At 45.6% G+C, this 23,262-nt stretch overlaps 1 protein-coding gene across 1 annotated transcript; it reads left to right on the top strand.

Annotated features, from left to right (window-relative positions):
* The first annotated feature begins 3,623 nt into the window (after positions 1–3,623).
* Positions 3,624–19,298, top strand: LOC104041373 (myeloperoxidase). Its single transcript, XM_009500631.2, has 13 exons — positions 3,624–3,720; positions 4,281–4,374; positions 5,242–5,411; positions 6,034–6,157; positions 8,321–8,450; positions 9,066–9,266; positions 9,362–9,677; positions 10,839–10,999; positions 11,389–11,641; positions 13,068–13,238; positions 14,062–14,299; positions 14,829–15,046; positions 19,243–19,298. Exons 1-13 carry the CDS (start codon positions 3,624–3,626, stop codon positions 19,296–19,298), a joined length of 2,229 nt encoding a protein of 742 aa, XP_009498926.2.
* Positions 19,299–23,262: the final 3,964 nt, after the last annotated feature.

Here is a 23,262-nt window from a genome sequence, read left to right as displayed (position 1 = left end):
GCTGGACTATAAGCTGTGCAGAGTACTCTCATCACCAGCTTTTCTCTGTGCACCACCTTCTGAAAGTCCTCTGCTGTCCAGGGGCTGTATTTCAGTGCAGTATGTGGCCTTGAGCATAGAACCAGATGGCCTTCTCCATAAAGAGTTAGTTACTTTTAGTGCTGTGGCCTTTATATTTTTAAAGCTGGACAAACTGGTTCTATTAAATGTCATCCCTGAACTGCCGGGAACTTTTCTTCCTCTACTTGCCCTACAATTTATGTGCTGCTAACCTACCACTTCTTAATTTTTCCTGTTTTATCCTGCTCACTCCATCTGTATACAAGCTCTGCCCTTCATCTCTTGGAGCAGAAGATGCACTGGACACAGTTTTGTAAACCAATAGTGGTTCTTCCATGCTACTGTCCCCTGGACAAGGACAGGCTTGGCTTGTACGGGCTGTTGGCTCTCAGTAGGATGTAAATAAGTCCACAGTTTGAATACAGGAAAAATGTGCCATTGGCAGGTGAAGAAGCTTTGTATGTTTGAAGTTGCGCCTAAATTAAGTCCCTAATCGCTGTTAACCTCGAGGCATCGTTCATGCCTGGGTTTTACTAGCCTAAATGTGTCTGTGTCATTAAAATGGGTGCTGAAAGGCCTTGCAGGAAAATCAGAGGTGTGTCAAATGGGGAAGGGGAGAATGTTACTTTTTGCCATTAGGCTGAGAAATAAGGAATGTAATAATAAGCTCTTTCTTTTTTGTGTTGCTTAAGTTTAACATGGCTACAGCTAATGCTTAATCACATATTTAGCAAACACCATCAATGGTCACTTAGCTACAGGTTGCTAGGTTTACACTAGGATCTAAGGGTGAAGATCTGCAGCCTGACTAGTAATACCGAGAAGTAACATTAATAATACCAAGAGCATGGAAGAGAAGAAATCTGCAACGTCTAATCAAGCAGGACAGAGAGGAGAGCTGATGGAGGAATCTGCTGCTTGGTAGGCTAATTAATGGATAATTAATGCCCTGGCTGCCCAGTTGTCTTGAACACTTTGCTGAATGAACATCAGCCTTGGTGGTCAGGATATCCTGTTTTCTCTTGAAGTTCAAAAGATTGCACCAAAACACCATAAATCCTAGTTGGAGGCAACGTAGGACAGCTTGCCTGAGGACACAAGAAAGCCCTGGGTACTGTGCTTACACACCCAGTCTTGAGCAATCGGTAGGACACGTGATGTTAATGCAACATTTGCACGGCAGGTGACCACGATCTTGGGAGCAGCATCGGGCCACCTGCAAATGATGGTGCGCATCCTCAAAGGCAGGTGTCCCTGTACCAAGGGCAACCGGCGGGTCCCAGACTGTCACTAAGGCACGAATGCAATTGCAATGATACACATAAAATATACAAAAGAAATAGCAAATCCACCCTTCAGGTACCTGGACTTCCGCTTATGTGCGTTTTGTAGGGAGAAAGCTGGATGTACAAGGTAGAGCTCCTGCCAGGGTGATCAGAGTCCCTCTGATACTGGGGGGCGGCTCCTGCTTTTGGTTTTGAATTTCTCTTTAGGGGAGAAATATTGACATTGTATTTTCAGTTTCTGAAAACCTGACCTTCACAAATCTTTTTTTTTTTTTTTCCAGATTTAAAATGATATGTGTTTCTTAGCAATTTCCTTTCTCATATTTTCTTTTTAATTATTTTGGCTTAATAAGAACTGTGAAAATATTTAAACATGGCTGATTGTCAGTAAGAATTCAGCATTGTCTTTTGTGATCAGCGTGACTGATGTTCAAAGAATTATTTTATTTCTGCAACCTTCCCATTTGTCCATCGAAGTACAGCCCTTTTTTCTGACTGTATAGCTCTTGTAATCCATATAGAAGTGTTTGGCTGACCCAACACTTTGCTCCTTTCTGGATATTTCCAGATGGAACCTCCCATTTTGTACCCCTGGCCTCTGCTTGTTTGCACAGATATCACTTTGTGATTGTCTATATTACTATGCATACAGTTTAACTGGAGACAGCTCAAGCTTGTCTGTGCAACTGCCTTGTTCTTTGTCCAGTCTTTGCCATCGACAATGATCAGCAGTTATTTTAGATGCATTTCCAAATCACTGCTGACCTGATGACTGTTTAACTATACAAACCATCTCACTAAGCAATTTTAAATGGGACTCAACTTTGGTTTTCCTGGATACAAATTTTGGCAGGTCCACCATTCAGCCATACTGTGTTTGGATGTTGGTATGCTCCACAAATGCATGTTGGCAAAACGACGCATTTCTGCCTTCCCAAATCAGATATGTCAAGGAACGGGGAAAAAGAAGCCAAATTCCACCATCCTTTATTGTCATAAAACTAAGCCTATCTCTTTCACTTGCAAGAGATAAACATGTGCCTTTATTCTTTTTCCTTTTTCACTGACTTGTCAAAAAGAAATTCAACATTTACTCAAGAAGAATGGAGAATTGTGCACCTTTCTGCTTAATCCAGGAAAGCAAACTAGCAGATATTTCCTCTTGGCTCAATCTAGTCCCAGTTTCTCCCTTTTGGCCACACCCAGGTCAGACCAGGCTAATTTCTGCATTTGTGCAGGTGCTATAAAGGACTGATTTGTTTCCCAGTCTTACCAGGTCTGCAGAGATGGCAGGTAAGATCAGTGCTTTTTAATTTTGCATCTGTATTTGACTGTTTTGATGTTTCTGGCATGGGTATTGGTGCCTTCCATGGGTGAGCAGACAGAGTATAACATTAGGAGCTGGTGGTCCTTCATACTTCCTTCTCCCCCCCATATGTGAAATACATTTTGAGAAGCAAGAAATGACAACTTTCATGCCTCTTGTAGTAATACCCTGCAAGATTGCAAGGAGTATGCAGCCTACAGTCCCTGTGAAGATGGCTGAAGAATTTCTACCTACCGTAAATGTAACATAACCTGTCCCACTGTGAGAAGTTCATTAGTTTTTCCAAATTTTGTCTGTTTTTCCTGTTCTTAAAAATTAAAATATTGACTAAATTACTTAAAATATGTCTAATTGCCACCTTTTGGTTAAAGATGTCCTTTCGGGGAAGGCATTCTGCCATTGTATATAACACTGATGAGACCAAATGATACACATTTCTAGCGTTAATTTGAAAAAGGTATAGAAATAAATTTCAGAGGTCATAAAGATGACTAATAAAGGGGGTCAAAGGCTGGAGGACCAGTGCAAGACTTGTTGAGCTTGTTATACTCAGGACCAAGACTGAAAGGGGACAGCAAGGGACATGTGGGCTCTAGCCTCCTCTACACCAGCCACCTGAGAAGGACGCTACCAAAGGCAGGACACCAGGACACTGACCTCTTCCAATGTACCTTCCCAAGAGTCTCCATCCCTGAAGCCTGGGCTGCACTTGGCTGCCTCCTCCTTGGCGGTCACTTAGCCCAGCTTACTGAACGTCCCACACCACAGGGCTGTCCCTGTGTCCTGCCAACCACCTGCAGCTACAGCCCTCTCCAGCCAGGGAGGGTCCCACCCACTGGCCTGATCAGAGGGGCGCTGTATTTTATTCCTATATCCTGAAAGAAATATTCAAACCAAACCTGTCAATCTCTTCTGATGCTTCAGTGAAGCCCTGGCCATTCAGAAATTTTATGTTGCGTTTCTCTCTAGGCATAAACCCAAGAATTACTCTCTTAGGATCCATCATCACTCTCTGCTTAGCTGGAGCATGGGCCTCCTCATTAAATAGTAAGTTTCTGTTTCTCATTCTGCTGCTACCGAGCTTGAAAGGGTGTGAGTCAAAACTCAGTCTGAGTTCCTTATTAGATATAGCTCCAATATAAAATTGAAGTATCCTGTAGACTGACCCACTAATAGTGAAGTCAATGCCTAAGAAACTTGGATTGTCTATTTAACCAACAGGTCTTCCAAGCATATGATCATTTTAGGACAGGGAACTTGGGTCCAGATTCTTCTGTTCATGCCCCTTCTTACAGGGAAGAATAGCTTCAAAAAGAAGGGTGGAAAATAAGTCCCTAGAAGCCTCCCAAAGCCTTCAGAGCCAATTCTGTTAAACAGATAATAAGCTACCACTTTACAGTCACTTCTAGTCCTGTGACTTTCAGGACCTCAGCAATGGGGTGAAGCAGACAAGCGAGAGGAGCACAGGTAAAGGTGTCCAGGTAGCACTAAACACGCAGTAGGACCTGAGCGAGTCAGGCCACCTCAGCGCCCAGTGATGGAGGGGGGTGTGTAGCTTCTGGTGGGCATTACTGTAACCTCAATTTCTGCTTTTCTTTTTTCAGTAGACGACTCAGAGGTGCTATCAGACTCATCTCTTCTGAGCAGCATCAGTGAAGCTAGGCAGGAGGTAGACACACTATATTTACAGGCCCGCAAAAGGTGAGTGCTTTTTGCATGAGGACCCTGACATTATAAGGAAATAAGAGAAAATATATGTGTGTTTCTTATGTTTTCCAATGCATGTTTATCATGGAAATGCCTTTGTTCAAGGGCTTTCCCTGCCATAGTTGGAGAGAATTTTGCTGCGTTTGGCTGGATTCTAGTGTCCCGTTGCCAGGGCCACCCTTCATCAGCCCCAGCTATTGCCTCCTCACCTACACTGCCATGGGCGCCTCTCAGTAGTCCATTGTGGTCATGCTGAACACACGTTGAGTCCTCTCCTAGATTCTGAAGTTCTGCCCCTCTCCAGAAGGACTACAGTCATGAAGCAGCTGTGAAGATGAGCACCCTGTCACAAATAAGTTTCGGTGGAAGTAAAAACCCATGTACCTCTCTGTGTAGTGTTCCAAAAGCCTGGTTCCAGGCATCAGGTTGCTTTGGGGAGTCTTTCTCCACTCACCCTATGGAAGGTTTTTCACTGTGCAAGAAAGAGCCATGGGACCAGGAAGAGAAGCCAAAGGACCTAGGTTGTCTCTCTGGTCACAGAATGTTTCTTGTGACATGCTAAATGTAAAATTTTATCCAATCACTGGATAACTCAGTTTTCCATTGATCTAGCTGTTTGCATGATGTAACAAAATTTATTGTGACAAAGATGAAATGCAAACTTGAAACAGGGCATCACACATTTGTTTGCCAAAATCTGTCTGAGATGATGTGCAAAGCTGACGAGCAGCCAGCTTGTCCTAGGTGAGCAGAGCCTGCCTGGGACCCAGCAGTGTTGTCACGTCTAAGTACACCCAGCCTAGCATGACAGATGAAGTCTGATTTCAGAGAATGTGCTTCATGGGGCTCTTTTATGTTCAGCTTAAAGAGAAAACTACAGGAAAAGGTTGCAAACCCAATGGATTTCCTGAAGCACTTAAAGGACCCAGTAGGAACAACCAGATCTGCAGTACGTGCTGCTGATTACTTCGAAACTACTTTGAAACTCCTCAAAATAAAGCTCTCTGGGAAATGGACATTCAATCTTACAGGTAATGTGGTTTAGACCAAAATGTCTTAAAAACAGCTAAGAGCAGAAAATCTACTACAGTAGGAGTGTCAGAGAGCAGCTCTGCCATGATCCAAATAACCGGTAATAAAACCCTTCCCCACACAGCCCCAGGTGAATAAACTTTAAGCACGCTCAGAGGCAGATCAGACTACTTGGTGTTTTAATCATCATCTTTGGCAGTGCCTGTCTCTTTTTTTTTTTTGATGGTAAAAATAGCCTAACAATACATGTGATAAAACTTGGACAGATCATGCTGAATGCCAGGAGGCTCTCACTGCTGACAACAGGACTTTGGGTCCTCACACCCACCCGCCCAGGTGGTACCACTCTGCAGGCTCAAAATTTTGTTCCCAGTCTAGGGTAAAACATTGCTGGTGATGATGCTCCCTATATTTCCCCAGAAAGTTTTTCCATGCCAACCCAGTTTCCCTAGTCCAGAGGTGAGAACTGATCCACGAAAGGGTTTAGGGACCAAATTAACAATTCAAATCCACAGCTCTGACTCGGCCGACTCAAAGGTTGACCTAGAATATCGAGAAGGTAAAATAAAAATGAGTAAGAGAAGATGTTATTGTATTATTATTGCATGGTTTCTCTTGCAGACCTGCTAGACAAGAAACAGAAAGAGGTGATTTCCAAAGGAACTGGCTGTGACTATCAGATTCGGTCCATTAAATGCCCAAAGCATGACATTTACCGGACCATTACTGGGGAGTGCAACAACAGGTAGGATTTGCATGTGGAGAAGGAGATTCTCAAGTCTGTACTTTGACCCAGGACAGATGGCTTAAGGTATTTTTTGTAAGTACCTTTCAACAGGGCAAGAAGAGCAAAATGCTCACTTTAGTGGTGCTTATAGCAGATGTTTCTTTCTACCTATGCCTGGCAGGAAAAAGATATTATTTCTTGAAAATTTTAGGTTTGTGTCTATTGCCCTCCATGTGCTGCTTTGGGTGAAGGAAGGGACTTCTTGGGGTGGTGGGAGGTGAAAAGTTGAGGAAAGCAGATTTTGGGGCTATGACAGCCAGCCTCTCACTCAGCTTGAGGCTCCAAGAAATCACCCCTCCACTCTTCTGTAGCATGGATTTCCCCAGGCTGGTTCATATGAAAATACTGAATTATCAACATATCTGTGTGGCTACTGTGGTGATGCATAAGGATTGGAAGTGAATGAGACTTTAATTCTTGGCTCTTCTATCTTCATGTATTGTGTATTCTTAATCTGAAAAAAATTACTTCTTCAGCTTCTTGTGCATAGCTTCCCTCCTGGTTCAAATTTCGGATCAAACATTTATTTCCTTGTTCGTTGGTGTTTGGTTTTTTTGTTTGTTTGTTTGTTTTGTTTTGTTTTTTACCAGAAGATGGTGAAGTTTCTAGCTTAATTCTTGGAAGTCAAAGTTTGCTGTCCTGTTGTTCTGTCTCCAGCCCCCAAGTCTGAGCGGAACTTGCATCTGATGTGCATCTGGCATGAAACAGATGTGCCAGATGTGAAGACATAGCACGACTCTGCATCACACGTGCAGAGAGCTCACTCACACTCAGGTGCTAGTGTTACACAGTCAGTTTGTACCTTTACCCACAGACCCCAGAGCCTTCAGGTTCCCAAGGACAGCAGTGTCCTTGCTGACTTTTAGGCTCAGGGTAGGGTTGTCCTTGGCCTTGCTAATCTAGTGGGCTGCCAGCGAGATAACAAGGCACTCAGAAGTGAGGGGCCTCTGTGACATGTTCAGCCTGAGATGCACAACATGAGAATCGCAGAATCCCAGGTTGGAAGGGACCTCAGCGATCATCTAGCCCAACCTTCCTAGGAAGAGCACAGCCTAGACAAGACGGCCCAGCACCTGTCCAGGCAACTCTTGAAGGTGTCCAACGTGGCCAAGTCAACCCCTTCCCTGGGGAGATTATTCCAATGTCCAATCGGCATCTCCCCGAGAGCAACTTGCGTCCGTTCCCCCTTGTCCTCTCCATGGGACTCCTTGTGAAAAGGGAGTCTCCATCTCCTTTGTGAGATAGCACTTGAATATGATGCAAAAATCTGCCTGCAAGGACAGTAATAGCAATCAAAACAAGAGCTGTGTTGGTACTGGGTTCTTAACTTTTGATGGAATTGCTTCAGCTATTGTGTGGCAATTGTTCCAGGGCATGCTCTTATTTCGTAGCACGCTGCTGTAAATTCTGGGTATACTACTCCTTTTTCAGTATAGGCTGGTATTAGCCAGGTTTTGTGGATTTAAGAGGTTAAACTCAGAAAGTTGCTGTACACCAGCTGACATTCAGTAACTGGTTTCCCCCAAATAACCTGTGTTTCTGTGTCCTTAGGGCCACAGATCATTGGCTCAATCAGCATTATTGTTCTGAACAAGCGTTGCTGAGTTTCCCGATTCAAATTCTTCTGAGCAGTATGAGGCAATATAACAAGTGGCCACAGCTGCAGATTGCAGTTTGAGATGTTCTGGTTTCGGCTGGACATGGGGAAAACTTGTGAAGGGGCAGCTTTGTCACAAGTCCCCACAGAGGTAGAGGATCTTCATCCGTGGAAGCTTCCAGCCCTCAGCTGGACAAAGGCATGGCCACCCTGATAATTGGTGGTGGCCCCACTGTGAGACTGATCTTGTGTGGAGCAGCAGTGGAGACAGAGGTGCTACAGAGATTTAAATGCCAAATAAAATTAATATAGTGGCATGAGGATTCTTTACTTGATGGCAAAAATGTTTGTTTTTCTCTGTAGTAATAATATTGTTATTATTTATGTCTCAGTGTTTTCTGGCTATCACCTCTGTTACTACAGTAATCAGACATGGATAAAAGGGCTGCACAACATTAGTCTCTGCAAGCCTGTCTATTTCTGAAATAATACCAATGTTTGCTTTTCTTCTTGTGATGCTCCAGAAATCATTCTCATCTGGGGGCTTCGAACCGCGCGTTTGCTCGCTGGCTCCCAGCAGCGTATGAAGATGGAGCGTCTGTTCCCAGAGGAGCAAGTGAAGGGAAGTTGTACAATGGGTTTCCACTCCCACTGGTGAGAACCTTTATTCTTGTCCAGCTAACAGTAGTGGACACTGCCCTCGCTGCATTCATTAGAAATGAAACAGTGACATCTAGAGTGTGAACTGCGTGATCCTTTCCTCTGATCTCAGGTGCTAATTTGAGGCGTGTCTTCTCCAATGGAGCTATGGCTTAGGGTGATATTTTTTGTTGGAGACAGACATGAACAAAAAGCTTGTGAATACTTCACTAAGCAAGGCATGGACAACGGAACATTTCCAGAAGTGTGCATCCCATCCAGACACCACCACAGTGTGCTCAGATACATCACAGGTTTATACAGACCACGAGGCTTGGGTGTTCCTCAGCCATCTTCTTGACTTTCTGGATGTGTGCACCTACATCAGTTCCAGCCGTAAAAAGCTTTCCATGAAGCTTGGCTGAACAACTGTGAAGTCAAGAGGGTGCTACTTATCACACCTGCTTTGAAAGAGCTGGGGCACGGCATGTATCTATTTAATGCCATAATTAACTCCTACAAGCCTATCTAAGATCATCTTATGCATGACCTCATAGTGGGTGTTATACTAAGAGGTAAATTCACCATGGTAGAGATAGTCACACACATATTCCTTTTGATTTTCTGCAGGTTCGAAAAGTGTCAAATGAAATTGCTCGCACAGCCAATGAGAACATCACTCAAGATCAAGTGCTTTCTCTTGCCTTCATGCACTGGGGCCAGTGGGTCAACCATGACATAGACTTAAGCCCTTCCAGCGGTGCAGGAGCAAGCCCGGGGCTTCGCTGCGAGACCGACTGTGGCTTCAAGTCCCCTTGCTTCCCGATTAAGGTACCCTGACTTTCATTCCATCCCATGCTACCTTAAGAGAGTAAAAATAAAACCACGTGACATTCTGAGGCATCGCTTATGTTTGGTTGCTTCAGTTTCCCCCTGATGACCCACGGATGCTGAGGTCAAACTCCTGCATGCCATTCATCCAGTCGGCGTCCGTGTGCAATCCCAGAACATTTACTCGTGAGCAGATCAACGCTGTCAGCTCGTTCATCGATGCCAGCACGGTGTACGGCAGCGAAGACTCTGTGGCAAACAGTATTAGAAATCAAACAAACCAGCTGGGTTTGATGGCTGTGAACCAGAATTTTACTGATGCGGGGCTGGAATTATTGCCCTTTGAGAACAAAACAAAAAGTGTTTGTGTTCTCACCAATGAAAGCATGAACATCCCCTGTTTTAAAGCAGGTAAGGTGCATCCGTGGAGTAGTTTTCAGCAGCCCACAGTCAAAAAGGATCATCTTGTTCAGGTGTCTGACATCTCTTTGTATTTGTATGAGGTTCTGCAAGACATAGTTTTGTAAGGTGAAAGACAGGGGACCCTCCCCCTAAATTAAAAAAGAATAGTAATTGAACAATAATTGTTTAATTAAACACAAAAATTATTTTGTTTTAATGTCCCAAAAGAGTTACAGCAAATCATCCTCCCTTTAAGAAGTAATTTCAAAGGTAGGAGAAATTTTGAATAGAATAACCACCAGTGTTTAAACCTTCTCAGTGACATTTTTCCCCCTCCTACCTAGAATTCACCGTTCAGTTTTCAACTCAATCAATACTAACCATTAAAAGCTCTTAATCAATTTAGCTAACTCTCCCTGGTACCACATTCTAAATTTTTAATATTTCAAATATCCCAATCTACATCAGAAGACAAGTCTAGAAGTTTGTCTGAAATTTAAGCAAACAGATGACCCAAAACACAGAGCTTTTTAAAATGGGAAGTGAGCCATCATAGGCACGACATCAAAAAAAATGTGAAGCTTGCAAAGTCACCCATAAGAATATAGAGTGTTCCCATTGTACATTATTTTCTCATTCCCTGCACACAAGAGCTCCTTGCTGAGCGAGGAGACAGTGTGTCTTCCACCAGCTGCCAGAGGGTCTTCACTGCATCCCCGCCGGTCTTCTCCCAGCACTTCTGCTGAAGGCACATGCACAGACCTCTCGGAGGTGTTTTCAACTTGGGTGACCTGAGGCAAATTTTCAACACCTAACAGTCACAGCACTGATATAAGAGAAGACTGAATCCTTGAGGTATGAAAGGAAGGCAGACATGAGATTTTTTTTCACAAAATGAGGCATTTGCAGCTACTTCACGACCATGTGCAATGCAGCTTAAATTGCCCAAAGCCTCTTCTCCAGTGGTCTCGGCTAAATGGTTTGGCAGAGAATGTTTTGTCTGTGCTGGAAAGGAATATCTGGCATGAATTATGATTGCCAGGAAGCTTAACCATGAGCATTACTGCCAGTAACACTGACCATCCCTTGTTACTCATCTGCCCTAGCACAAAAACCTGCTGCTGAAATAAAAACCAACTTACAAAATTCATAAAATATTTTTATTTGTAGGTGACAAACGGGTAACAGAAAACCTGGGACTTTCCGCACTACACACTGTCTTTGTACGAGAACACAACCACCTGGTTACAGAGCTGAGGAAATTAAATCCTCACTGGGATGGAGAAAAGCTTTACCAAGAGAGTCGAAAGATTGTAGGGGCCATAAACCAGGTACTGATCGCTGCTCGCTGATTATCATCTTCATGCTTAGGAACGGTTTTTCCTCCAGGAAAAGGAGGAAAACAGTGCTTTGCAGATCTAGTGGAGTTACTTGTGGGAGTTGAAAATCGTGAGTGAGGATGGTCCATCTGAGACAGCAGGGGTATCCAGAGCTTTTTTATCCATTATTTTACCAATTTATAAACTATTTAATATCTTATTATATCAAATAATTTAAATATATTATGCCAAATTCATGCCATTGCTACAGCTCTTTTTTTCTGAAGATCTTAATGAATTCTGCTACTGGACGGAGAGTCCATGTTCATGCTATGCCCTTGACCTTGATGGTATTTCTGCTACAGCTGATGACAACTTGCTCTGCTTTCACGCTTTTTCAGATAATAACATACAGAGATTACCTCCCACTTGTGCTTGGGGAGGAGACCAGAAAGTGGATCCCTTCGTACAGTGGCTACAATGAGAATGTGGATCCTAGAGCCTCAAATGTTTTTTCCCTGGCTTTCCGATTTGGTCATACGTCAGTACAGCCTTTTGTATCCCGTTTGGATGACAGTTTTCAGCCTTTGGGGTCATTCTCCCATGTGCCTCTTCATCTGACCTTTTGTGCTACATGGAGAATTATAATGGAAGGTAAGAATCTGGGGCAGCCGGCAGTCCTGCTTTGGTCCTGGAGCAGACGCTCAAGTGGAGGTCAGCTGGTAAGACACATGAGCCTAGACTCCAAAAACTGCTTTAGCTCCATTTATCTAACGGGCCTCATGGAAATTACAGTGCCATTCAGCTTGGAAGGCGCTCATGATGTGCCTACCCAAGGGGCTGAACACAAATTGGTGGTCACGGTCTGCTAAATGTGGGGCAGCAGGACAGTCCAGCAGAATTGCCACCAAACACAGCCTAATGCTGGTCCTGCATTGTACCTGGGCAAAGGAGCCCTGCCAAAAGTCACATGCTGTTATACTCCCAAATGCTGAATGTTATCGAGCACCAGTTCCTGCAGAAGCAGCCACATTGGAGCAGGATTTTACATCAGAACATACAGTCGTGTAGCTTCTTTTGCACAGTTTTTCAGTGCTGTCTTCCTCAGTTCATTGCACAATAATTGCATTCATATTCTGAACACGTCAGTAAATAACCAGAATATGTAGCAGATTAAGCCTCCTTCTCAGGTTGCTGTAAATCTCTCAGCTCAGCAAGCCCCGACAGCGTGAGCGTTGCACGTTCACTCAAACAGTGCAACTGCTTGTGCAGTTCCAGGAGGCCCAGACTCATGGTGCCATAGTTCAGGTCAATCTAAGATATATCCCCCCGTAGTTAGTGGGCATTGCCAGAGGGTGATGCGTCCAGTCTAACTGAGCTAAGACAGCATAATCGCTTCCTAGTGGTGGCCGCCTCTCTTCATGACTCTAAAGGGAGTTATGGGATCCTGCTCATATACAGCTGCTCTCTGCAGACGTGAATCTTTCCAAGGAAGACAAATGTCTCTTCCAAAATGTGTTATCTAACTAATTATGGAAAACATACCAAAATACACATGTGCAGCCGATTTTTCTGTGTTTTTCTAATACTGTCTTCTTAATGGCAATGATAAAGACAAACACACATGAATGGATTCTATGTTTGTATTTAATATTTTAATAAATATTTGTCAATTAATAGCTAATTATAACCAAAATCAATTGCAAAACCTACACCTTGGACAGAACCCCCGTATCAGTAAATGCTGGGGACTGACAGGCTAAGGAGCAGTTCTGCAGAAAGTGTCCTGGAGGCCCGGGTGGGCAGCAAGTGGATTTAGGGCTGCAGAAGGGAAGGTTGAGGGATGGAGACGGGGCGGAGTGAGGAATCTGGTTGCCAAAGGGAGGCCTCATCTACTGGCATATGTAGGTATATACATATGCACTAGTATATGTTGAAATGGAAATATGAAGCTGGGTGAAGCCCGCGCAGCCCGGAGTAGAAAAGATGTCTAATGCAGCAATGTTCCAGCTGCACAAAACAGAACATCAAAGCTGGAACTTGGTACAAAAACCTTTTTCCTGCTTTGCAACGAATGCAGGTGGCATTGACCCACTGATACGGGGCATGATGGTTGATCATGCAAAACTGATGAAACAGAATCAACTGCTCGTTGAGGAGCTCCAGAACCACCTTTTTGAACAGACAGCGATAATGGGTCTGGATCTAGCAGCCCTGAACATGCAACGGGGAAGAGACCATGGCCTTCCAGGTAAGGAGGCACAACTCCACGGTCCTGTGAACAATACTGTTTTTTCTTCTGCTGTTTATAGTTGCATGAATGTACTAAGCTTTTTCCATACCAAAGAGAAGAAACAGTACCTTAATTTGAGGGCGAACGGTGGGTAGACAGTCAAGCTGAGGGAAGAAAGGGTCTCTGCTTTATGAAGATCTTTTTCTGAGGGATTTAAGACAAGGACAAAAGGCTTGGAAAGCAAAGGTGATATTTGGGATAACGTAATAAAGAGGGGTAGAAACAATGGTGTCTTGCACAGAGAGAGCATGTGGGGTACAGAAGGCACAGACACAAGCAACCACATTCAGCTGTCATGTGGGCTAGACAGACCATCTGTGCTTTGTTCTTTGCCCATCAGTGCTTATTTTGTGTCTTCAGACAACCCAGAGCTCTGAGCAGAAGAGGCTTGCACCCACAGGTGTGATTGCCCCCAGGCGCTGGAGAAGAATGAGAGATCTTGGGTTAAGTGCAACCATATGTCACTCTTTTCTAGGACTTGGATCCTAGAAATTTTGCCTCCCAAAACTGCAAAGACTGGTGCACTCACCCTCAGCACTAGGTATCTCTATCGGACAGGGTGTGAACCTGTAGTCGTGTACAAAGACAACCCAAATTGTTGGTTTAATGTGTGCATACAAAAAGGACTTCTGAAAACATGGCATTTGTTGTGGCTCCCTAGACAATAATGTCTTCCAGATCCTTTCATGCCATTGCTCATGGGCCAAGGGGTCTGTTTAGGGCCTGAGTCTAATGGTGGGGAGACATGGGTCCTGTTCAGCTACTGTTCCTGCTTTTGCAGGTTACAATGCCTGGAGGCACTTCTGTGGGCTCTCCCAGCCTCAAAACGTAGATGAATTGTCTGAGGTGCTAGGCAATTCCAAACTGGCCGAGAAGTTCATGAAGTTGTATGGGACACCGGACAATATTGACCTCTGGATTGGGGCAGTTGCAGAGCCCTTTGTTCCCCAGGGCAGAGTTGGACCCCTCCTGGCCTGCATCCTTGGCACCCAGTTCAGGAACCTGCGTGACGGGGACAGGTATGTATTTCTGAAAGCAAACATTCCCCATTGAACTTATTATGGGGAAAAAATGCTGACTTTTCATGTGACACACTTGTCCAGCCCATCTCCAACACACCAGTGAGTGCTCCCAGCAAAGCTCACACCTTAATTTTAGCCCAGTTGTGAAAGGGCTGTTTTTTGCAGCGCATTCCTACAGATCCGTGCAGTCGAGGAGCACCAGCTCCAGGACATGGGTGATCATCAGTAGTCTCTGGCTGAGGTGGCGTGTGCTCTCAGGGTACAAATGGGACGGTTAGTCACTGCATCCCAGCAGCCCAGTGATGCTGCATGGAAGAGGCAGGCTCTCTGCACTGGCAGGTGACTGGCAGAACCCAGACCTGGCCACACCTGGAGGCACCTCTTTCCAAAGGGGTGTGCCAGCTGCCTGAAGAGTCAGGGTGGACCTGAGCAGAGCCCCACTGTGGCCAGATTCCCGTCTTGGCAAGTAACCAGCACCAAATGCCTTCAAGAAGACTATAAGCTGCTTCTGAAAATATCATTGCAGATTCTGGTGGGAGAACCCAGGAGTTTTCACTCAGCAGCAGTTGTATGCGCTCAGAAAAATCTCACTGTCGAGGATCATCTGTGATAATACTCGTATCAGAAAGGTACCCAGGGATATGTTCAAGGTCAGCAGTTATCCTGAGGACTTCATTGACTGCCATGACATCGATGCACTCGACCTCTCACCCTGGAAAGATGAACCTGAGAGTGGCCCAAAAGGTAAGCCTGAGGTCTGTCAAAAATAATAGATGTCCTACAAGGTCAGGCTCTTGTGCACCTAAAGAAATAAAAGAATTAAGGTCATCACAGTGACTCTGCCCCCCAAAAGACCTTGACCATCCATTCAGCCCCACTCAGACACCACCGGAGGCAGACATGCTGTTAGCCTATTCTCCTTGCAATCCCTCACCTTCATCGTCCATTAGTAACCTGCCTCTTCCTCTTCAGCTAGATGGCAAATCCCTGATAATCCAGTCCGTTCTGGTCCTTGTGAACGTGTCCTTCTCTAAGCATCTTATCCCAGGACAAATGGATTCTTCCTTCACAGGAAGAGTGTCCATGAAGAAATCAATCAGAATTAGCCAACCTGCTCCAAATTCCTATTTTGCTGCTCCAAGCCCCAGCTCTCCCTTTGTCCTCCCTAAAACTTTGGAGCATTTGAAGGTATATCTGGAGTTGTTTTGAGACTGTATGGCCTGACACATCAGTAGTTTAATATGCATAGTCAGAGATTATGGTGTGCCACAGCGTGAAACACAGTAAACAGTGTCCTCATATACGAGATGAGGAACTAGCTGTGTCCTCCTACTGGAATAATTTTGGGATGGACTCTCCCAGTTGAAAATAATGTACGGAGAACAGAGACTTGCAGTAGACAGGTATGGCCTGAGCAGAATGGACTGAACTGAATTTTTCCTTCTGGCAACCCATTTATAGACGATCACAATATCTGGGGATTGCCTACTCTGTCCTTCTGACCATGCACAGACCACAGAGCATCTCCATGCAGTTCCTGTACTGAGTTTGAATAACTGTTTTTGAGACAAACACTCCCATTTAAGAAAGACATTTGCACTTTATATAAAGGCTAAATTGACTTCACCCCATTCTTTAGGAACAGAGTCCAGCTGATGCTAACCTTCTCTCTAAACAATATAGGTTTCCTGATTTCTTCTGTTAACTTAGTCTTACAATCACTAAAATCTGCTGAGCCACTTCCTGTGGCTCTTTTATCACCAGGCTGGGAGGAAGCTGAACTGTGTTTGCATAATCCAGAGGCAGTGAAATCCCAGGGTGTTAAAAAGCAACCGCTAAAACTTTAACCTTTTCAAGTGCCAAGAAACTGCCTGAAAAGCAGTCATCCAAAGGGCTGTCTGATGTTAGGTCACTGGAGGTGCCTTTTGACGAGGCTGGAAGCACTGCGGTGTCTCAGAGGTACAAAGATACAGGGGTGACCTGGTACTCAGTTACCCATTCGCCAGTGACTATTTTAAGCTATGGGGTCAAATAACAGTGTGGGGAGAAATATTGTGTCCTGGAAAGACTTTCTGCCTCTCGGTAGCTTTTTCTGCTTCATTGACAGTTTCTAATCCTGCTCATCAAACTGGTGTCGGAAACTCCTAACGGTGGCACTGAGCTGCCCTTGGGAAACTGGTGCCTGTACATCATGCTCAGCTGACTGCTGTCAACTCAGCACATGATTTCCCAGAGAGGAGCTCAAGACTTTCTACTGTTTTGCTTGCAGTACTGTGACTTTTATACCATTTTTTTGTAAAAGCTTCGAGTAATGTAAGTCTTCAGATGGAAGGGTAATGACATTTTATTGTCTGTTGCCCTAAAAAAATTTCAGAGGTGTGCAAGGCTTGGTTAGGTGCTGGATGCTTTATGATGCTCTAAAGGCACAATCAAGACAATTTTTTTAACTTCCCATCCTGAAGGGGTGTCAAATCTGGAGGTTGGTGTGCTTGCATTTCAAAATCAAATACCTTATCCTTTGTACCTGCTCAGAAATTAGCAAGTTCATGTAATCTTTATCAAAACTTTTCTTACCTCCTTCTTGTTTTGCATAAGAGCATAAACTGCTTAGGCTGTTCCTAATTAGCAGTGAGATTTCACTCTGTGAAGACACTGGAGAACAGCAGCTGCATCTTGAAGCCTAGAGACATCTTTTATTTAAATCCTGTCGTGAACGTGTGTGTGTTTGGGTGTGCTGGGCATTAATAAAATACATTGTATGCATTCATCTACATTTGGCATCCGTTCTGGTATGTCAAACCTGTGTCCAAAACATTCTTTAGCTACGGTTCATAGCTAAATGTATCAGCATAAAAAAGCAAACCATAAGCTGGCTGGTATGTAAACCACAATTACTAGGGCTAAAAATTAATCATCCGGCTGGGATGATCACTCCCAAGACTGTATTAAGTCAATAAATACCAAACATGTAAAAATTATATTAAGTTTCAAACTCTCCTTGGCACAACCAGGAGGGAAGGAGGGGACTGGCAGAAAGAAGGCGGCAGCCTATGGTAGAGTCATGAGTGAAGCTTCTGGGTGGAGTCGGTGCCTCTCTGGTTAAGACTAATGAAGGAGATGCTTGGGAAAATCCCATGGCTAAAGCTTCTGCATGCATGCTTTGCTATGGGGAGGGTGTGCTGGCAAGTCATGCCCATCTCAGCCCAGTGCCCCGTGCTGTGCACCCATGGCCCGGGGGGCCCACAGGAGGTCTGTGGGGCTGCTAGGGCCCCGGGTGAGCGATGGAGCATGGGGACTGTGCTGATCCATAAGCCCCCAGCGTGTGGGGAGTGGGGAAAGGCTGTGGTGACTCTGGGCAGAGGAAGGCAAGACACCATCCTCTGACGCATAGAAGACAGGGCAAAACTAGGCAATATTCAGAAATCAGGAGATGCAGCTCCCAGGCTGTATTCGGACTGAAAAATATATAGGTTGTGTTAAAAATCGTGATATTATCCAGGCACGGCAAGGATGTTAAGCAACATATTTCTGCTGTTTGCCTCTGGTTTCTCAGACCCCAGGCATGTTCCCCTCATGCTTTCAAGACCTGCCCAGCCACTGAAAGCAAAATCTTGCTTTGCTTAAAAGGAAGGCTAAGAAAAACTAAGAAACCACCAACCGCTGCAGACACATGTAAGGACTTTAATTCTCCTCTGCCAAAGCTGTCTTGGCTTTCCCCTTTCATGGCAGAGGTACTTCCGAAGGCCACCCCGCAGAAAAAGGCAGGAGACAGTGCCTTCTCCTGAGTGTGCTTCCAGGGAAACATGTGAGCCCTCAAACCGCAGGACAGCCACTTCCCCAGGCAGGACGGCCATGGGCTCAGGGATAAATGCCTCCATCTTGTTGGTTTGGAATAGGAAAAGTTGATTATAAGATGCTCACAGGAATTGTGAAAGAAGCTGGAAAGAAGTTCTCAGGGTTATGATTACAAAGAAATGTCCAGCTACCCACCGTGTGGCTGTCCATGTAGGTGGCACAGTTCTCTGGAAGGAATATAGCAACCATTTCACTACCTCCACTTCCAAGCTTTTCTTCCTCTGTGGATGTTTTGCCTGCCTCTGCTTTGTCAGGGTGGCAGTCCATGGTTGCCTCTGCTTCCAGATCTTCTTGTGGTTGCCACGCCGTCCCCCTCAGCTGCTACACACACTGCTGGAGCTGGAAGACAGGATCGCTAATGGGAAGCCCCATTTGTCATTCCTGGTATCCCCTGATAGGCAGTAAGCATGGAGTCATGGACCTGCTCAGTCAGCTTGGGAACATCCTCTGGGCCTAGGCTAATTGTCTCCACTTCTGGCAGGATCTGGATGATGCTTTTCCCTGGAGGAGTGAGACAGGAGGGTCAGGGAGGGGGGAAGGAAATATGTGAGTGCTGTAGAAGAGCAAGAGACGTTAGAGCAGAGGGATCGGTTACAAGCAACAGAACAAGGCAGAAACAAAGTGAAATGGCCTCTTTCACACACAACAGCTGTGCAGCAACCCAGCTGTGTCCCAGATGCACACACAAAAAACCCAAACCAGACTTTTCCCATCCACAGAGACTGAAAAAATCATAAACACAGAAACAGGTGAATCTTTCACAAAATATATTTAATGCAATGATTCATATCAAAAATGTTTTCAGGGTGGAAAGACCTCAGTGTCTGTCTGGAGCACGGCAAAGAGAATGAGATGGCTGTAATACAACACAACCAAACTGACCATGGTCTGATATACGTATACCAAATTCAGCAGAGTCCCTCCCTCCAGAAACACACTTTGGGATGAGAGAAATTGCACCCAAGACTCCCTGTTTCGCCAAGGTGTGTCATACTCCTTTTGGGAAGCACCTGGGCAATGGACTGGTGCAAACAGGAAGAATATGCTGGGGAGCTGTTATCATGCTCTTCTGCTTTTGCCCCCAGTGGCCCTTGTTCTCACCAGCAGAGACAAGACGCTGCCTGCACAGGCACCCACCTGAGGATCGGGGGAATGTCTGTGTTATTTTTAACTTTATTGAATGCCCTTTACATGAGCACTAGGAAATGAGATCCAGAAGTATTGCTAGCAGAGCCATGCAAGGGAGGCAAAACAGAAGCATAGGGAAGAGCTTCACAAAAGAAGAGGGCATGCTCCCTGCCTGCACATCTGACATGCAAAGCTAGGCCTGGTATCTCAGGGAGTCTACTATGCTTCACTTGGTCCTACAGAAAAAGCTGTGGTGAAAAGGAGTAAGAGGAGTAAAAATACTAAATTCCAACCAGGACTGAAAGCTGCAGATTCTCAAAAGGGAATAGTCTGAGGACCCATAAAACCCCATTGATTGTCACCTGCAGCCTAAAGAAAAAGATCAAATCCCCAAGAACAGTAAAATGGGCAAGGATCAGCAATGTTTCATTAATAAACTGAGGAAAGGCATGATAATAAAGGCAAGTGTTGGCTTTGCTCCCTCCCTGCTCCCTTGGCTTAGCCAGGGACCCATCTTCTCCTCTCTTTCATGGAAAAACTGGAGAGAAGTGACTGCAGGCCTTGCTGCTCAGCTCTCCCAAGGCTTCCCTGCAACCAGCAGCAGGAGAGGCAGCCAAAGCGAAGAGCTTCGTCCACAGCCTCCTCACTGCCCCTGCACCAGCACATGGAGAAGACAAGCGCCTTGTGTGTGCACATTGGACCCACGCACTGAGGCGGCTCTGCACTGGAGCTGCAGATGCTAGCTCCCTTTAGGAGCCAGTTCATAGGGACTAGCCACAGCTGCTTTGTGCTTATCCAAGGTCTGATCCAGCAGTTACTTTCCTAATGCCTATTAACCTTCTTAGTATCTCATCATTATCAATTATGGCCTTTCACAGTTGGGCCTTTGACACACCCAAATGGTTCATCCTGACCTACCAGGAGAGAGGTTCCTAAAAAGTAATGCCAGTGAAAGGCACTTTGAATGGCTGTCCTGCAAGGGCAGCTGTAGCTTTTAAATCAAGCCTGCTGTTGTCAGGCTCCTAATGCAAGAGGAACATCTGAAACAACTCTGCACATGAAAACTCATCCAGAAGGTCCAGGGACAGGGAAGCGTGCAAATAGGAACTCATCACAAATTACTGAAGAGCTTTATTGTTAAGTCACTGATGGTAATTTGCAAATCCTTTTATCAAGGCTGTAGGGAAATTGTGTTCCTGCAGTATAGTGTGTGCTACCAAACAGGTACTAAGCTGTAGCACGTTGATGACTTACCCAGAGGATCACAGCAACCCTAAAATACAGCTGATCTACAAGAACACAAGATCCTGAACATGAGGGGAAGACGGAAAAACGTCTCCAGCACAAATGGTGGTCTCTCCACGGTCAAAACAGAACACAGTCAGAGAAGGACCCACATAAGCAGATTTACAAGTGTGGGGCTGTGTCAGGCCCTTGGCGTGGCCAGTTTATGAGAGGAGTGCTTCTCCATGGCACCACGAAACTGAGCAACACCCACCATCGGCTGGGCATCACTGAGCTGCTCTATGCAGAAAGGTAACTCCACACACTTGGAGCACTGAGGACAGACACGCTCCCAGGAAGACATCAGATAGGCAAGAGTTTGAAGCTAGGCTAATGGTTATCTGGGGATTTCAACATCTGGTCAGTATCTCTGATAAGTATGGAAAAAGCCAAGGATGTGAAGACATAAAAATTATGCCATTCCCAACTCACCGCAGAGAGACAGTCGGCTCATATCCAAACCCAGAGATACTAAAATCCTGAGCTATAATTTTCTTCTGCTGCAAGGATCACTATCACCTAGATTGACCGGGCCGAGGCCAACTGTATGAGGTGTAACATGGCCAAGTGCCGGGTCCTGCCCTTGGGTCACACCGACCCCAGGCAGCGCCCCAGGCCCGGGGCAGAGGGGCTGGGAAGTGCCCGGCAGAGAAGGCCCTGGGGGTGCTGGCTGACAGCCGGCTGGGCATGAGCCAGCAGTGCCCGGGTGGCCAAGGAGGCCACCAGCCCCCGGGCTTGTGTCAGCACTGGGGTGGCCAGCAGGAGCCGGGCAGGGATGGGGCCCCTGTGCTCGGCCCTGGGGAGGCCCCACCTCGAATGCTGGGCTCAGGTTTGGGCCCCTCGGGACAAGAAGGGCCTTGAGGGGCTGGAGCGTGTCCAGAGAAGGGCAGCGGGGCTGGGGCAGGGTCTGGAGCACAAGTGTGCTGGGGGGCGGCTGAGGGGGCTGGGGGGGTTTAGCCTGGAGAAGGGGGGGCTGAGGGGAGCCCTTCTCGCTCTCTGCAGCTGCCTGAGAGGGGCTGGAGTGAGGGGGGGGCTGGTCTCTGCTCCCAAGGAACAAGCGATTGGAGAGGAAACGGCCTCCGGTTGCGTTGGGGAGGTTTAGGTTGGAAAAAGTTCTTTACTGAAAGAGTGATTGGGCATTGGGACAGGCTGCCCAGAGAGGTGGTGTAGAGCAAAAATGTGTAGATGTGGCACTTCGGGACATGGTTTAGGAGGCCTAGGAGTGTTGGGTTAACAGTTGAACTTGATGATCTTAGAGGTCTTTTCCAGCCTTAATGATTCTATGACAGATCCATCATGATTCCATTTCAAAAGCAGTCAGGTCTTGCCTAACCTGTAAGACATTTTCAGAAACTACAGCTCCCAGTTTCCAGACTAAATGTATCCATGCTCAGTTGAGTCCCTTTTGCCCCTGGGTCTTTGCACTCTTTACAGAGCCTGGCCCAATCTAAGTGAATCTTAGATAGGGAGAGGAGGGGCTTCCTCGTATCATGAGCTTTCATCAGGCAGCTTTAATGACTCTCCTACTCACCAACTCTGCAAAGCCACACATCAGCCAGTAGACAGAGGTAGAGGCAGGGAAGGTGATCTAATCTAATGGGAAAAGGCTAAGAAAATTGTCTTGTTCATGGTAAGCAAATGAAAGCTCAGAAGAAAATGGCCTTCAATACAGCAACGCTGGTGAAAGAGAAGAGTTGCTTAAGTTAAAGAACACAACTGACTTAATGCGGAAGCAATGATTTCAGGACAAAATAAGAGGACTGGATTCTGAAATGGGAGCAATTCCCACTGGAAAGTGCTGGCAGAAATATCTCCACTGGAACAGCCTGGAAAAAGCTATCAAAGGGCAAAGTGTTGGGACTGCTCAGTGCCAAGGACCACATCAGCCACCCAGTCTTCAAAAGGAGAACAGTACTGAAGGGAACTCATCTAGTGCATACATTTACTACACAGTTAAAAAGAGGCATTAACATTGATACTAAAAACGTCAGAGGGATTCCAGAGTAGTTATATTACAGATGGGTCATCAAGACTGAGGAAACTCTATTTATCACGCTCCAGCTGCAGCTCCCTGATGAATTCATGCATCACTCAGTTTTACAAGGCCCAGATTAGCTTCAGATACCTACTTATGAGTAAAGACATAGCTGGAAATTTTCATAATGACAGGAGAAGAAGAGTTCCTGCAAGTAATTGTGTACTGACTCATGAAGATTTCCATGGCATCCAGACAGCCCTGACAGAAATGTAATGTGACAGGCTAGAATAGCTTGTGCTATAGGACTTGCATCCAAGGGGGTAGAGCACAGCCAGGTGAACTGTGGGCTGGCAAATAAATCTGTTTATCACTGTATCACAGAAGAATTGATGTGGGAAGGGACCCCTGGAGGTCTGCAGTCCAGCCAGCTACTCAGAGCAAGGTTAACTCCAAAAGCAGATTAGCTTGCTCAGGGCTTTATCTAGACAAGTTTGGAGAATCTCCAAGGATGCAGATCCCAATAGGCCTCTGGTCCCTGTGTCCGCATTGCAACACTGTCATGGGGAATAATGTTTTTCTTTGTCTAATGGGAATTTCTCTTGTTGCAACCCATGTCTATTACCTCTTATCCTTTCACTGTGTGCCTCCGAAAAACATCTGGCTTCATAGCTACTCACTGGGAAGTCAAAGACTGAATAGAAATCACCCTCCCTCT

Source organism: Phalacrocorax carbo, chromosome 17, assembly GCF_963921805.1.
Source record: "Phalacrocorax carbo chromosome 17, bPhaCar2.1, whole genome shotgun sequence".
NCBI lineage: Eukaryota > Metazoa > Chordata > Aves > Suliformes > Phalacrocoracidae > Phalacrocorax > Phalacrocorax carbo.
The sequence above is the reverse complement of the archived record's forward strand: the minus strand, read 5'-3'. Positions and strand labels throughout refer to the sequence as shown.

Coding starts and splice junctions, on each gene's coding strand:
- LOC104041373 (XM_009500631.2), top strand. CDS start 3,624: ATGTTGCGTTTCTCTCTAGGCATAAACCCAAGAATTACTCTCTTAGGA. Junction 11,000..11,388: donor TTGTAGGGGCCATAAACCAG/GTACTGATCGCT, acceptor ACGCTTTTTCAG/ATAATAACATACAGAGATTA. Junction 13,239..14,061: donor AAGAGACCATGGCCTTCCAG/GTAAGGAGGCAC, acceptor CTGCTTTTGCAG/GTTACAATGCCTGGAGGCAC.